General features: G+C 45.2%; 1 protein-coding gene across 3 annotated transcripts in view; it reads right to left on the reverse strand.

Moving 5' to 3' along the window:
- LOC135504738 (transient receptor potential cation channel subfamily M member 4-like) overlaps positions 1–17,530 on the reverse strand; it is a 108,806-nt gene that overhangs the window by 33,029 nt on the left and 58,247 nt on the right. For all 3 annotated transcript variants that reach the window (XM_064923560.1, XM_064923559.1, XM_064923561.1), the window contains 2 exons: positions 17,067–17,299; positions 13,567–13,682 (listed from right to left, as the gene is read on the reverse strand). In XM_064923560.1, the coding sequence (XP_064779632.1) occupies positions 13,567–13,682; positions 17,067–17,299 (349 nt within the window). The remainder of the gene's footprint in view (positions 1–13,566; positions 13,683–17,066; positions 17,300–17,530) is intronic.

Raw genomic sequence — 17,530 nt, forward strand, 5'->3', positions numbered from 1 at the left:
GTGTTTTCCCGGTTTTGACCATTCTGCCTGCCCTGACCCTGAGCCTGCCTGCCGTTCTATACCTTTTGGACTCTGATCTGGATTACCGACATCTGCCTTCCCTTAGCCTGTAGTTTTGCCTGCCCCTGTTCTAGTAATAAACTTTTGTTACTTTGACACTGTCTGCATCTGGGTCTTGATAGTACTTGATAGTACAAACTGGCCATGACTGACCCAGCAGACTTGGACCAGCTTTGCATCACAATCTCCTCCCAAGGAGCCACGAGCAGTTGCTTCGTGGTCTGATGGAAGGGTTCCAGATCTTAGCCGAATGCCATGACCGAGCGTTGAACACATTTCTGGAGCAATTCTGCGGGTTGTTTGTTAGGCAGCCTACCACAACGGCAACCTCCCAGTCCCTCAGTAACCCGGCAGATAGCAGTACTGCCTCCCCGGCCACCCCGGTTTCCCAGGAACCACGCTTACCAACCCTGGATCGATTCGTCGGGCACCTGTCGGCATTTCTCGCTCTTTATTTCCTCATTATCGAGCTGCAGCCCAAGTCCTTCCTCTCTGACTGCTCTAAGATAGCGTACCTCATCATGCTAATGTCCGGGAGGGCTCTCATCTGGGCAATGGCAGTATGGAAACAACAGTCGGCCGAATGCTTCAGTCTGGCGAAGTTTATGGCGGAGGTAAGGAAAGTTTTTGATGCTCCATTGCCCGGGAGATAGGCTGCAGGGAAGTTACTCCAGCTTCGGCAAGACTCCCGCAGTGTGGCAGACTTTGCGGCGGATTTCTGCACGTTGCCAGCTGAGAGTGCCTGGAACCTGGAAGCGCTGTTTGACATGTTCCTGCACGGAGTTTCAGAGGAAGGACAAGCTTGCAGCCCGGAAACTACTGACGGATCTCGACTCGCTCATCGCCTTGACCATTCAGCTCGATGGGTGACTATGGGAACGAAGGAAGGAGAGGAGAGTTTATTTCACTCGCCCGCCCAAGGATTCTACCTCGCCTCCGAGGCATCCTTGAAATCCCGATGGCTCTATTTCCGAGAGAACCCGAGGCTATCCGAGCTCCACCGAGAGTCTCCGAAGTCTGCTGATTCAACTTGGCAGAGCTAGGCTGTCTCTAGACGAATGGCTGTACAGGCTTCACACTAAGAGCTGCCTGTATTGTGGGACTACTGGTCCTTTCGTCTCTACCTGTCCACTAAAAGACCAGGCTCACCGGTAGGAGCGAGTACTCTGGTGGGCCATACGAAGAACATTTCCTCTCCCCTTACTCACACCCCTTTTCATGCCATTTTGCTGTGTGGGAATCAATCAAAATCTCTCTTGGTACTCATAGACTCTGGGGCCGATGAGAGCTTTATGGACGCTACCCTGGCATCCATAAACCACTCAGCCCCTCTCCATTCCCATGGACGTTAGAGAGTTGGAAGGGCACCCTAAATAGACCAGCTCACCCACAATACCAACCCCATCAACCTAACTGTGTCAGGGAACCACAGCGAGACGATCTATTCCTGCTCATTAAGTCTCCACAGATTCCTGTAGTATTAGGTTTCTCTTGTCTCCTTCTCGCAGACACCACTCCGCCCGGGGACAACTGTACTCTCTGTCGGGTCCGGAGACCAAAGCTATGGAGACCTACATTGAGGACTCCCTAGCTGCAGGATTCATCCATCATTCTGCCTACCTCGCCTGCGCAGGGTTCGCATGTGTGGAGAAGCTGGATAAAACCCTGAGCCCATGCAATGACTACCGTGGCCTCAATGATATCACTGTGAAGAACCGCTACATTCTTCCACTCATCTTCTCGGCCTTCGAGCCACTCCAGGGGGCCACTGTGTTCTCCAAGCTGGACCTTTTGGAAAGCTTATATGGGATGGGCACGAGTGGAAGACTGCCTTCAACATGGTCAGCGGTCACTACGAGTATCTGTTCATGCCATTTGGCGTTACCATCGCCCCAACTGTGTTCCAGGCTCTGGTTAATGATGTTCTCCGCGACATGTTGAACTGGTTCGTCTTCGTCTACCTCGACGACATCCTCGTCTTCTCCCGCTCAGCCCAAGAACACATGCTCTACACGTTCTTTTTGTGAAAGCAGAGAAGTGCGAATTCCATCGCTCCACCATCCCATTCCTGGGTTACATCATCGCTGCACGGAGTGGACATATGGATCCCGGGAAGGTGAGAGTGATGGTGGATTGGCCCCAGCCCACGTCCAGGGTGCAGCTGCAACGTTTCCTGGGATTTGCCAACTTTTACTCACCTCTCCCAAGGTTCCATTCAAGTGGTCCCCAGGTGCTGACCGGGCATTCCGGGATTTCAAACACCGTTTCATCACAGCTCCCATCTTGGTTCAACCTGACCGCTTTCTCCCATCACCTCAAGGCCACGGAGAGGAGCTACGATGTGGAAAATCGTGAGCTTCTCGCAGTGAAGATGGCATTAAACGAATGGAGGCACTGGCTGTAGGGGGCGGAACACCCGTTTGTTGTGTGGACCGTCCACAATAAACTGGAATATCTCCACACCGCCAAGCATCTTAATTCCAGGAAAGCTACGTGGGCCCTGAGATTCACCCGGTTCAACATCTCCCTCTCCTATCGCCCGGGATCCAAGAATGTCAAGCTGGATGCGCTTGTCAAGCCGGATGCGCTTGACATCCGAACCCCGGTGGGGCCCAGATAAACAGATGTTTGTTCCTGACGCAGTCCACTACTCTGTCCTGGAGTGGGCCCCCTCCTACAGGCTTGCCTGCAACCTGGGTGCCCATTAAACCCTGGCCTTTGTGCGACAACTCTTAAGTGGCCTACCATGGTTCCTGATATGCACGATCTGTGCGCAGCACAAGACTCCTCAAAAAAGCTCCGGCTGGTCTCCTTCAACCTATGCCTGTCCCTCAGCATCCCTGGTCTCACATATCCCTGGACATTAAAAAAATCAATATATTTCACCTTCATTTAATCAGGTAGGCTAGTTGAGAAAAAGTTCTCATTTACAACTGCGACCTGGGCAAGACAAAGCATAGCAGTGTGAACAGACAACAACACAGAGTTACACATGGAGTAAACAATAAACAAGTCAATAACACAGTAGAAAAAAAAGAGTCTATATACATTGTGTGCAAAAGGCATGAGGAGGTAGGCAATAAATAGGCGTGGAGTGAATAATTAGCAGTGAATAATTACAGTTTAGCAGATTAACACTGGAGTGATAAATGATCAGATGGTCATGTGCAGGTAGAGATACTGGTGTGCAAAAGTGCAGAAAAGCAAATAAATAAAAACAGTATGGGGATGAGGAAGGTAAATTGGGTGGGCTATTTACTGATGGACTATATACAGCTGCAGCGATCGGTTGGCTGCTCAGATAGCAGATGTTTAAAGTTGGTGAGGGAGATAAAAAAGTCTCCAACTTCAGCGATTTTTGCAATTTGTTCCAGTCACAGGCAGCAGAGGACTGGAAGGAAAGGCGGCCAAATGAGGTGTTGGCTTTGGGGATGATCAGTGAGATACACCTGCTGGAGCGCGTGCTATGGGTTGGTGTTGCCATCGTGACCAGTGAACTGAGATAAGGCAGAGCTTTACCTATCATGGACTTGTAGATGACCTGGAGCCAGTGGGTCTGGCGACGAATATGTAGCGAGGGCCAGCCGGACTAGAGCATACAGGTCGCAGTGGTGGGTGGTATAAGGTGCTTTAGTAACAAAACGGATGGCACTGTGATAAACTGCATCCAGTTTGCTGAGTAGAGTATTGGAAGCTATTTTGTAGATGACATCGCCGAAGTCGAGGATCGGTAGGATAGTCAGTTCTACTATGGGTAAGTTTGGCGGCGTGAGTGAAGGAGGCTTTGTTTGTGAAATAGAAAGTCGACTCTAGATTTGATTTTAGATTGGAGATGTTTGATAGGAGTCTGGAAGGAGAGTTTACAGTCTAGCCAGACACCTAGGTACTTATAGATGTCCACATATTCTAGGTCGGAACCATCCAGGGTGGTGATGCTAGTCGGGCGTGCAGGTGCAGGCAGCGAATGGTTGAAAAGCTTGCATTTGGTTTTACTAGCGTTTATGAGCAGTGTTGTATGGCATTGAAGCTCGTTTGGAAGTTAGATAGCACAGTGTCCAAGGAAGGGCCAGAAGTATACAGAATGGTGTCTTCTGCATAGAGGTGGATCAGGGAATCGCCCGCAGCAAGAGCAACATCATTGATATATACAGAGAATAGAGTCGGCCCGAGAATTGAACCATGTGGCACCCCCATAGAGACTGCCAGAGGACCGGACAACATGCCCTCCGATTTGACACACTGAACTCTGTCTGCAAAGTAGTTGGTGAACCAGGCATGGCAGTCATAAGAAAAACTGAGGCTACTCAGTCTGCCGATAAGAATATGGTGATTGACAGAGTCGAAAGCCTTGGCCAGGTCGATGAAGACGGCTGCACAGTAATGTCTTTTATCAATGGCAATTATGATATTGTTTAGTACCTTGAGCATGGCTGAGGTGCACCTGTCACCGGCTCGGAAACCGGATTGCACAGCGGAGAAGGTACGGTGGGATTCAAGATGGTCGTTGATCAGTTTGTTAACTTGGCTTTCAAAGACCATAGATAGGCAGGGCAGGATGGATATACAGTGCCTTGCGAAAGTATTCGGCCCCCTTGAACTTTGCGACCTTTTGCCACATTTCAGGCTTCAAACATAAAGATATAAAACTGTATTTTTTTGTGAAGAATCAACAACAAGTTGGACACAATCATGAAGTGGAACGACATTTATTGGATATTTCAAACTTTTTTAACAAATCAAAAACTGAAAAATTGGGCGTGCAAAATGATTCAGCCCCTTTACTTTCAGTGCAGCAAACTCTCTCCAGAAGTTCAGTGAGGATCTCTGAATGATCCAATGTTGACCTAAATGACTAATGATGATAAATACAATCCACCTGTGTGTAATCAAGTCTCCGTATAAATGCACCTGCACTGTAATAGTATCAGAGGTCTGTTAAATGCGCAGAGAGCATCATGAAGAACAAGGAACACACCAGGCAGGTCCGAGATACTGTTGTGAAGAAGTTTAAAGCCGGATTTGGATACAAAAAGATTTCCCAAGCTTTAAACATCCCAAGAAGCACTGTGCAAGCGATAATATTGAAATGGAAGGAGTATCAGACCACTGCAAATCTACCAAGACCTGGCCGTCCCTCTAAACTTTCAGCTCATACAAGGAGAAGACTGATCAGAGATGCAGCCAAGAGGCCCATGATCACTCTGGATGAACTGCAGAGATCTACAGCTGAGGTGGGAGACTCTGTCCATAGGACAACAATCAGTCGTATATTGCACAAATCTGGCCTTTATGGAAGAGTGGCAAGAAGAAAGCCATTTCTTAAAGATATCCATAAAAAGTGTTGTTTAAAGTTTGCCACAAGCCACCTGGGAGACACACAAAACATGTGGAAGAAGGTGCTCTGGTCAGATGAAACCAAAATTGAACTTTTTGGCAACAATGCAAAACGTTATGTTTGGCGTAAAAGCAACACAGCTCAGCACCCTGAACACACCATACCCACTGTCAAACATGGTGGTGGCAGCATCATGGTTTGGGCCTGCTTTTCTTCAACAGGGACAGGGAAGATGGTTAAAATTAATGGGAAGATGGATGGAGCCAAATACAGGACCATTCTGGAAGAAAACCTGATGGAGTCGGCAAAAGACCTGAGACTGGGACGAAGATTTGTCTTCCAACAAGACAATGATCCAAAACGTAAAGCAAAATCTACAATGGAATGGTTCAAAAATAAACATATCCAGGTGTTAGAATGGCCAAGTCAAAGTCCAGACCTGAATCCAATCGAGAATCTGTGGAAAGAACTGAAAACTGCTGTTCACAAATGCTCTCCATCCAACCTCACTGAGCTCGAGCTGTTTTGCAAGGAGGAATGGGAAAAAATTTCAGTCTCTCGATGTGCAAAACTGATAGAGACATACCCCAAGCGACTTACAGCTGTAATCACAGCAAAAGGTGGCGCTACAAAGTATTAACTTAAGGGGGCTGAATAATTTTGCACGCCCAATATTTCAGTTTTTGATTTGTTAAAAAAGTTTGAAATATCCAATAAATGTCGTTCCACTTCATGATTGTGTCACACTTGTTGTTGATTCTTCACAAAAAAATACAATTTTATATCTTTATGTTTGAAGCCTGAAATGTGGCAAAAGGTTGCAAAGTTCAAGGGGGCCGAATACTTTTGCAATGCACTGTAGGTCTGTAACAGTTTGGGTCCAGGGTGTCTCCCCCTTTGAAGAGGGGGATGACCGCGTCAGCTTTCCAATACTTGGGGATCTCAGATGATACGAAAGAGGTTGAATAGGCTGGTAAAAGGGGTTGCGACAATGGCGGTGGATAGTTTCAGAAATAGAGGGTCCAGATTGTCAAGCCCGGCTGATTTGTATGGGTCCAGGTTTTGCAGCTCTTTCAGAACATCTGCCATCTGGATTTGGGTAAAGGAGAAGCTGGGGAGTAGCTGCGGGGGGCGAGTAGCTGCGCGAGGGGGGGGCATGGCCAGCCGTTGAGAAGTGTCGATCATCATGGATTTATCGGTGGTGACCGTGTTACCTAGCCTCAGTGCAGTGGGCAGCTGGGAGGAGGAGCTCTTGTTCTCCATGGACTTTACAGTGTCCCAGAACTTTTTGGAGTTAGAGCTACAGATTGCAAATTTCTGCTTGAAAAAGCTGGCCTTTGCTTTCCTGACTGACTGCATGTACTGGTTCCTGACTTCCCTGAACAGTTGAATATCGCAGGGGCTATTCGATGCTATTGCAGTCCGCCAATGGATGTTTTTGCGCTGGTTGAGGGCAGTCAGGTCTGGAGTGAACCAAGGGCTATATATGTTCTTAGTTCTGCATTTTTTGAACGGAGAATGCTTATCTAAGATGGTGAGGTAGTTACTTTTAAAGAATGACCAGGCATCCTCAACTAATGGGATGAGGTCAATATCCTTCCAGGATACCCGGGCCAGGTCGATTAGAAAGGCCTGCTCGTAGAAGCGTTTGACAGTGATGAGGGGTGACGTTTGACCGCGGGGCCGTAGCGCATACAGGCAATGAGGCCGTGATCGCTGAGATCCTGATTGAAGACAGCGGAGGTGTATTTGGAGGGCAAGTTGGTCAGGATGATGTCTATTAGGGTTCCCATGTTTACGGATTTAGGGTTGTACCTGGTGGGTTCCTTGATGATTTGTGTGAGATTGAGGGCATCTAGCTTAGATTGTAAGACTGCCGGGGTGTTAAGCATATCCCAGTTTAGGTCACCTAACAGAACAAACTCTTTAGCTAGTTGGGGGGCGATCAATTCACATATGGTGTCCAGGGCACAGCTAGGAGCTGAGGGATGTCGGTAGCAAGCGTCAACAGTGAGAGACTTATTTCTGGAGAGATTAATTTTTTTAATTAGAAATTCGAACTGTTTGGGTATGGACCTGGAAAGTATGACATTACTTTGCAGGCTATCTCTGCAGTAGATTGCAACTCCTCCCCCTTTGGCAGTTCTAGCTTGACGGAAAATGTTATAGTTGGGTATGGAAATCTCCGAATTTTTGGTGGCCTTCCTAAGCCAGGATTCAGACACGGCAAGGACATCAGGGTTGTCAGAGTGTGTTAAAGCAGTGAGTAAAACAAACTTAGGGAGGAGGCTTCTGATGTTGACATGCATGAAACTAAGGCTTTTGCGATCACAGAAGTAAACAAATGAGGGTGCCTGGGGACATGCAGGGCCTGGGTTTACCTTCACATCACCCGAGGAACAGAGAAGGAGTAGGGTGAGGGTGCGGCTAAAGGCTATCAAAACTGGTCGCCTAGAGCGTTGGGGACAAGGACTAAAAGGAGCAGATTTCTGGGCATGGTAGAATATATTAATATATAATAATAATAATATATCCCATTTAGGGCATAATGTGCAGACAGGGGTATGGTGGGGTGCGGGTACAGCGGAGGTAAGCCCAGGCACTGGGTGATGATAAGAGAGGTTGCATCTCTGGACATGCTGGCTATAATGGGTGAGGTCACCGCATGTGTGGTGTATCAGAGGTATGAGGAGTGGAACTAGGAGCTCCATTGTAAACTAAAACAATGATAACTAACCTGAACAACAGTATACAGGGCATATTGATATTTGAGAGAGACATACAGCGAGGCATAAAGTAATCGCAGGTGTTGATTGGGAGAGCTAGCTAAAACAACAGGTGAGACAACAACAGCTAATCAGCTAACACAACAGCAGCAGGTAAAATGGCGATGACTAGCCAGAGAGGGTCAGATTAACTACACACAGAGCCTGAGTTCGCGGCTGGGGCTGACAGAAAAAAAAATAAACAGAATGGAGTACCGTGATTAATGGACAGTCCAGCGGGCATCAGATATGTAGCCAAGTGATCAGTGTCCAGGGGGCAGCAGTAGATGGAACAGGGAAGCCTAGCATGCGGGCGACACAGAGTTTAAAGTTATTAGCCCGGGGCTAGTAGGAGAGTCTGCTCCGACGGAGGCCGGTTGAAGACACAGCGGATGGAGTATTCGTCGGGAGACCAGTCGTGGTGGTGCGGCGGGGCGCAGTTTCGATAGAGAATCCAAGCCAGATGGCAAAAGAGGTATTGTAGAATTTAGTTTGCTAGCCGGGAGATGTGCCTGGCTCACGGCTAACTGGTGCTAGCTTCGTGGCAGTGGCGTTAGCCACTATAGCCAATCGGTAGCAGCGGTGATCCGGTGCCAAGGTCCAGAGTTTACAGCAAGGATCCGGTGGAGTATTGGGCTCTAGCCGTGTATGAGTGGGGTTCGGGTGAGCAGCTGAGTAGGCCGGGAGTTGGGCCTCAGGGATAGCTTCGGTACTGGGTGCAAGCTAGCTGTGAGGATCAGAAGTAGTGGTCCAGGGATTTACGGCAGGAATCTGGCGCTGTTGTGGAGAGACAGTCCGATACTGGTAGACTGGCAAGTATTATCCAGGCTAAAAACAGGGCTGGTATCTGTGCAGAAGGTAAAAGCCGCAGTGGCTAACAATGACTAAATAGCTTGTAGCTAACTAGCTGGTTAGCTTCTGGAGGTTCTTGAATGTGTTCTAAAATAAAAAATAATAGCGATTCCGTATCACATTGGGTGAGGCAGGTTACCGGAAGGTAAAATCGAATTAAAAATCGAAAAAGAGATTGTATATATATATTTGAATTTTATTTAAAAAAAAATACAAAAGTACACGAGAGGACGAACAAAACACGTCTTTACTGCTACGCCATCACAGGTCTCCCCCATCTGATGCAACACCACCATTCTGACAGTAGTGGACCGGTTTTCCAAAGCCGCCCACTTCATTCCTCTCCCTAAGCTACCCTTTCCCAAAGAGATGTCCCAGCTCATGGTGCAGCACATCTTCCGGATCCATGGCCTCCCAGTGGACGTGGTCTCCGACCGGGGTCTTTCGCTCTCCTCCTGGTTCTGGAAGGCGTTCTACACACTCATTGGGTCGCCAGCCAGCCTGTCCTCCGGGTTCCAACCCCAGTCCAACGAACAGTCGGAGCGAGCCAACCAAGACCTGGAGACGACTCTTCGCGGCCTGGTCTCCTCCATCCCCACCACCTGGAGCCAGCAACTAGTGTGGGTCGAATGCGCTCGCAACACCCTTCTTTGCTCTGCCATGGGTCTCTCGCCCTTTGAGTGTTCCCTGGGTTATCAGGCCCTGCTCTTCCCTGAGCATACCTTTGGCCCAGATGATGTTTGTTGTCGTACCTGGTAGAGAAACCAGTCGGCCTTTCTCAAGACCCCCTCCGGGGATCGAAAAGCGGACTGCCACCAGACGCTGGCTCCTCTGTATCGTTTCGGGCAAAAGGTATGGCCGTCCCCCTGGTATCTGCCACTAATGGTGGCAAAATTGCAAAATTATGTTATAATACTTTTATTGCATCAAATGGTTGTTTTATTCAACAGAATAGAGTATTCTGTTAACTATTGTGTGTGTTTCTACTGAGGATGGGCCTCTGGGAGATAACACTGACAGGAGATGTATGATGTTTTTTGGGTGATAAAATCTAAAGTGCATTCTAGAGCATGAGTTAATGTTTCTGTTCTATACCATGCCAGAGAGAGATGGTTCCAGTTTGGAGTCGGAGAGCCAGACACTGGTCTATACAATGAAAACTGTTGGCACAGCAGATACTGTCTGCTATGTATTATAGGCATCTTTCATACACATCTTAACCTTGTGACGCATTCTATACATCTGTTGTTCGTCATGTAGGTTGAAAGAGGTGTATCTTGGCTATAAAGGACCTTTGTACTTTTGTCTTGGCGCTCTCAACGGATCATCAGAAACTGTGATTCGTCAACAAGCCATTGCAAAGCTCTCACTACTTAAGATTTAGTTTAAGTATAACTCTGACTTGTGTGATAAGTTTGTCTCTCCTCATTTGATAGTAAAGAAATTAACCACCACACCCTCCAGGTGGAGTCCCACAAATCTGCCCTTTCCCCATAATTTCATTTGCCCCTCTGCTGTTCATCTTCTGTTGCCCCGTACCCTCCGTATATGTCCCACTTTTCATGTGTCTAGAATCAAACCCATGTCTCACAGCCCTTTGTCTCCTGTTTCCAGGCTCACCCCTCTCCCCCGTCACATTGATGGACAACCGGTGTACACTGAGGTGTCTCCTGAAGGTTCGACCTCTGGGCAGAGGACTCCAGTACTTGGTTGACTGGGCGGGTTATGGCCCGGAGGAGAGGTGCTGGTTACCCGCTAGGGACACCCAGGCCTCATCGCTCATGACCAGGTATGCACCCAGGTAGGACGCCAGGTGGCGCCCCTAGAGGGGGGGGGTACTGTCACACCCTGATCTGTTTCACCTGTCTTTGTGCTCGTCTCCACCCACCTCCATGTGTCGCCCATCTTCCCAATTATCCCCAGTGTATTTAAACAGGTATTCTGTTTGTCTGTTGCGAGTTCGTTTTGTTCGTTAAGCCTACCAATGTTTTTCCCCTTGATCCTGTCTGTTTCTAGTTCCTGTCTTCTAGTTTTCCCGGTTTTGAACATTCTACCTGCCCTGACCCTGAGCCTGCCTGCCGTTCTGTACCTTGTCACATTACACTGGATTATTGACTTCTGCCTGTCCTGACCCTGAGACTGCCTGCCTGTCTTGCCACCTCATTATTAACATAAGAAAACAGTTTGACTCCTGGGTCGTATTCATTAGGCACCAAATGGAAGAAACCGACCTGAACAATCTGAACTTGTCAAATAAGTTAAGTGTTCCTATGGTGTGAACAAATTAATATGACCCTGTTCAGACAAAAAGAGTGGGGCTTAATTCCAAATACACCAAGGCACTCCTGTAGAGCAGAAAACAATGGATAGGTGTATGCAATATGGTGGAAATTCAACTTAGCCTATCAAAGGAGAAGGTAAAGCAATTATTATATTGCTTTAACCTAACCATTTCTCTAATATCTGCAGGAGTGTCTAGGGAGTGTTAGCTTGATTTGGAATTCAGCATTCATAGCATACTGAACCATGTGGGAGTATAATTTGGTCCCAAGGACGAAATAACCCTCTATTGTCCATCAATGTCCATATGAAGAAACGTTCCTGTTTTAGGGTAAGGAGTGCTGATTAAGGATCAGGTCCACTGTCCATATAATCTTAATCATTATGGTCTGAAAGGCAACATTGATACTATAATCAGCAACACTTGTGAATACAGGCCTGTTTATGTGCATTATGATTAAGAGAAGAATAATTGTGTGGCTCCCTTTGTATTTTTTCCCCCGATGATCATAGAATGATACCATGACAGACAACAAACTGACAACTCCCAGTTGATGTTGTTAGACATTGGCCCTGTTTGTACACCTTAAACAGGAATCGTTCCTTCGTCTTTTCCTTTATGGAACCTGACCTATAAGATGATAAGTTCAAATGATAAGTTCAAATATGGTGTCCATCCCATTGCTTCTACCAAATTTACTGCGTGAGATCAGCGATTTGCTCAAGGAAAGATGGGTGTAGTTAAGTATTCAAACAGGGCCTATACAGTTGAAGTCGGAAGTTTCCATATACCTTAGCCAAATACATTTGAACTCCGTTTTTCACAATTCCTGACATTTAATCCTAGTAAATATTCCCTGTTTTAGGTCAGTTAGGATCACCACTTTATTTTAAGAATGTGAAATAATAGTAGAGAATGATTTATTTCAGCTTTTATTTATTTCATCACATTCCCAGTGGGTCAGAAGTTTACATACACTCAATTAGGATTTGGTAGCATTGCATTTAAATTGGGTCAAACGTTTTGGGTAGCCTTCCACAAGCTTCCCACAATAGGTGGGAAGAATTTTGTCCCATTCCTCCTGACAGAGCTGGTGTAACTGAGCCAGTTTTGTAGGCCTCTTTGCACACGCTTTTTCAGTTCTGCCCACACATTTTCTATAGGATTGAGGTCAGGGCTTTGTGATGGCCACCCCAATACCTTGATTTTGCTGTCCTTAAGCCATTTTGCCACAACTTTGGAAGTATGCTTGGGGTCATTGTCCATTTGGAAGACCCATTTGCGACCAAGCTTTAACTGATGTCTTGAGATGTTTCTTCAATATATCCACGTAATTTTAAAATCCTCATGAAGCCATCTATTTTGTGAAGCGCATCAGCAGTAAAGCACCCCCACAACATGATGCTGCCACCCCCATGCTTCACGGTTGGGATGGTGTTCTTTGGCTTGCAAGCCTCCCTCTTTTCCCTACAAACATAGCGATGGTCATTATGCCCAAACAGTTCTATTTTTGTTTCATCAGAACAGTGGACATTTCTCCAAAAAGTACGATCTTTGTCCCCATGTGCAGTAGCAAACCGTAGTCTGAATTTTTTATGGCAGTTTTGGAGCAGTGGCTTTTTCCTTGCTGAGCGGTCTTTCAGGTTATGTCTATAAAGGACTCGTTTTAATGTGAATATAGATACTTTTGTACCTGTTTCCTCAAGCATCTTCACAAGGTTTTTGCTGTTGTTCTGGGATTGCTTTGCACTTTTACCACCAAAGTACGTTCATCTCTAGGTGACAGAACCCATCTCCTTCCTGAACGGTATGACGGCTGCGTTGTCCCATGATGTTTATTCTAGCGTACTATTGTTTGTACAGATGAACGTGGTACCTACAGGCGTTTGGAAATTGCTCCCAAGGATGAACCAGACTTGTGGAGGTCTACAATTTTTTTCTGAAGTCCTGGCTGATTTATTTAGATTTTCCCATGATGTCAAGCAAAGAAGCACTGAGTTTGAAAGTAGGCCTTGAAATACATCCACAAATAATGTCAATTAGCCTATCAGAAGCTTCTAAAGCCATGACATCATTTTCTGGAATTTTCCAAGCTGTTTAAAGGCACAGTCAACTTACTGTATGTAAACTTCTGACCCACTGGAATTTGTGGAGTGGTTGAAAAACTAGTTTTAATGACTCCAACCTAAGTGTATGTAAACTTCCGACTTCAACTGTATCTCTGGACCATGCAGTTATGACATAAGAGGCTACTGTGAAATCTTGTTAACCACCTGCAGGTGAGGCCTATGATGAAGAGTATGATGGCGGTGAGGTCACACTTGTTCCAAACGTCCTGGATGTACTTCCTCATCCTCTGACGCCACATCATGCTGCCCACTAAGAACGTCTGGGATAAGAGAAGACATGGGTCAATCAAACACTGTTACCTTCAGTCAGACCATATGCTACTGTAAGTAAGTCCCAGTCATCCAGGGTGAGCTTAGATAGCTAATTGAAAAACAGAAAGAAAAACTGCACACTGCTGCGCATGATCCCAGGTGATATTTATTAACAAAGTTTTGTCCTTTAGGTCTTCATCAGGCATCCATATCCCAGGTGGGGGTGGAAGGTTCTATATATAGGGGCAGTACTCAGTGACATCACCTCCTGAAAAAGGAGGTAAAAAAGATTAACATAATTTCACAATATTAACATTCAATGTATCAAAATATATCATCATACACAGGAATGTGATCAATATTCACAGTAATATGCCTACAATATTCAATTAGGATTTTTAAAAAGCCCACAATTTAGACATATTGAAACTATAAAAACGGTTTCAAGTCAAACTCCTCATTATGGTCAATGGACCACGTCATCGAATAGGCCATCATCACGACCACCGCCCTCCCTGCGTCCCCACAAGGAATGCAGAAATGGACTACGTACGAAGACGGCAACACCCGAAATTCCAGCCCCACACACGGAGCAAGACACAGTAATAAACCTGTCCAACAGGTCTATGTCTGATACATGTTCATCTGCCCTAGGTAAGGGACTATCATTTATCCCAACATCACAGGCCAAGGACTTTGAAACAGTTATAGACTTTCACAAGTTTTTTTTTTTTACAGTTTGAGATTGACTGAGTTTTTTGGTAATGGGGTTGGTCCCTATGCACCTGCCAATGTTAATCTATTGAACGATATTAGTAGCCAGACAGGAAATAGAGCTAATGTTTTTCCAATTGATAACCTGAAAGACAATGAACCTGACTCTTGCCCTGAGGACATGACAAGGGAAAATACACATTTTAAAAGGAAAAAAAAACATTTTTACCACCTAAAAGAAATCCCTCTAATGAAACATATTGCCACCGAGTTGAGAAAGATGTACATAATCTCCTGGATAAGAAAAAAAAGAACACAAGGTATTTCACAATTTGTCCAAAGCAGAGAAATAATCTCTTTTGGAACTGAAAAATGACTCCAGTATCATTATAAAACCTGCCGACAAAGGAGGTGCAAATTGTGATACTAAATGCAGCAGACTATGAAAAGGAAATTCTGAAACAACTTAGTGATTTACAAAAGACTCCCAAAGGACCCTACTAATTAATTCAAGTCTCTGATTCATGATAAATTGTCAAAATGTTTGAATGAAGGAGAATTACAAAGATCAAATATGAGTTTATGAAAGTTGACTGCCCAACCACACCTGTCATATACACTTTACCCAAAATTCACAAGCGCATGACACCACCTATACCAGGCAGGCCCATTGTGAGTTGTAATAGATCTCCGACAGAGAATATCTCTACCTTTGTAAACCATTTTGTGAAACCCTGGGCGATCTCCCTCCCCACGTATACTAGAAACTCAATTGATTTTATATATATATATATATATATTTTTACATCTGTGGACCATATACCTGAAAATTCTATTCTGTGTACTTATGTTACCAGTCTATATACTAACATCCCCCAACAGGGCGGCCTTGAGGCCCTCAAGTTCTACCTCAATGAACGTCCCCCTAATGCTCTGACCAGCACCAATTGTACTGTGGACTTGGCTGAACTGGCACTAACCTCAAACTCCTAATTATGCTAACCTATGTCTAGGAATGTATGAAAAACAGGTGGTGCTGAATCTAGACCTTGACCCTTTTCTCTCCAATATTCTCCTAATTCTGAGATATTTGGATGACATTTTCATGATCTATACAGGCACCCAGGAAGAACTTTTGGATTTCCATGCTTATCTAAACTCTATGAATGAACACCTTCACTTCACCCTTAACTATGACCAATCACAAATCAGTTTTCTTGATGTGATGGTTATTAAGGACGAACCCTCCCTCTACAGATCTCTATAGGAAACCTACGGACAGAAATACCCTCCTTAGAGGTAACAGCTTTCATCCACGTCCACTTTTTAAAAGTCTCCCTATAAGTCAATTCAGTTGTATCAGAAGAATATGCAGCTCTGATGCTTCTTATCAGAAACAGACCACGGACCCCACAAAGATTTAACAAAAGGGGGAACAAAGACAATTGGGGAAAACATGCCAATGTCCGTTTCGAAGGTTTAACACAGTTGGAAAGCCTTAAAGAAAAAGCAAACCATGTCCCATCATGCTTTACCCAATACTCACCATTGGGGAAGACATTTAAGGACATTATCAGGAAACACTGGTACATTATTGATACTGACCCACAATGGAAACCCATTTTTAAACATCTCCCACTTATGGTTTTTAAAAGACCCCCAAATGTGAGAGATAGTGGTTAAATCTGATTACCCACCAGAGAAAAGGGAAACTTTTTTGGACAAGGCTCCGGAGGCCAATGTTTACGTACAAATGCAACTCATTTACACCACTCCCCCCACACACACAGGACAAAGATTTAAGATCAAGGGCCCGATTACCTGCATTTCCACCAATATTATTTACATGTTGAAATGTCCTTTTGGTCTGTCTTACATAGGTAAAACCATTTTTATTGTTTCAATATGTCTGTATGGGTTTTCATCCTAATTGAATATTGCCTGTATATTACTGTAAATATTGATCACATTCCCTGTGTATGATCATATATTTTGATACATTGAATATTAATATTGTGAAACTATGTTATTCATTTTTTTTTTTTACCTCCTGTTTCCATAGGTGATGTCACTGCCCCTACATATAGGACCTTCCACCCCCACCTGGGATTTGGATACATGATGAAGACCCAAGGGTCGAAACGTTGTTAATAAATTTCACCTGGGAGCATGAGCAGCAGTGTACAGCGTTTTTCTTTCTGTTTTTCACAAGTTTGCCTAGAACTCCAGCACCTGCCGAAAGTAACCTGGATGTGCGTATGTTCTTCAGCTTTAGATAGCAAATTGCTAATCGATAAAGCTAGTTAGCTAAATGAAGTCTTACAAGAATTAAAAGTGCCATAAAGAGTTAATAATGTATAAACATTACATATGTAGACACAATACACATTACACTACATAAGTTAGGGGTTTTGCCTTTGGCGTAGGGGCAATATGTAGGGGCAATATGAATGAAGTATATCCTGGTCCTAGGGACCCAATCCTGGTCCTGGTGACTGAAAGGGGTGCACATTTTAGTTTTTGCCCTAGCACTAAGACACCTGATTCAACTATAGGCTTGATGATGAGTTGATTTGTTGAAACAAGTGTGCAAGGGCAAAAACAAAAACGTGTTCCCCTTTGGGTCTCCCAAGACCAGGATTGAGAAACACTTCCTTCAATCATCTTTCTCTTCCCACCTCTCGGATCTCCTCACAGATGATGGTGAACACCCAGAAGTACAACACACACTCGGCGAAAGCGGGGCCTCGCGGGGGTGGCGGCTTAAAGTCCACCAATAGCACGTAGGCAAACAGCAGAAGGAACAGGAAGTACATCAGAACGTTGCCTAAAAAGGAAGTGACGGGTGCGAACCAAAACTGCCGCCATCGGGATACCACAAAAGGCCGTTTAGGTGGGGTGTCGGGCGTGCCTGAAGAAACAGAGAAAGATGTACATATAAACAAACTACTGCACACTAATTTACATAAAGTAATAATGTACACATACATTTATATCCTGTACTGTACCATTACAAAACCAATAGACCTGTTTCTGGCATATAACAGACTCTTTAAGACTAGAACTTTAGATAAACTTGAAACATTCATGAAGCACAAAATCGATAATAGCATGATGCAGAATGTTGAAACCTGCTAGACAA

The sequence above is a fragment of the Oncorhynchus masou genome, chromosome 18 (assembly GCF_036934945.1).
Source record: "Oncorhynchus masou masou isolate Uvic2021 chromosome 18, UVic_Omas_1.1, whole genome shotgun sequence".
NCBI classification, from domain to species: domain Eukaryota; kingdom Metazoa; phylum Chordata; class Actinopteri; order Salmoniformes; family Salmonidae; genus Oncorhynchus; species Oncorhynchus masou.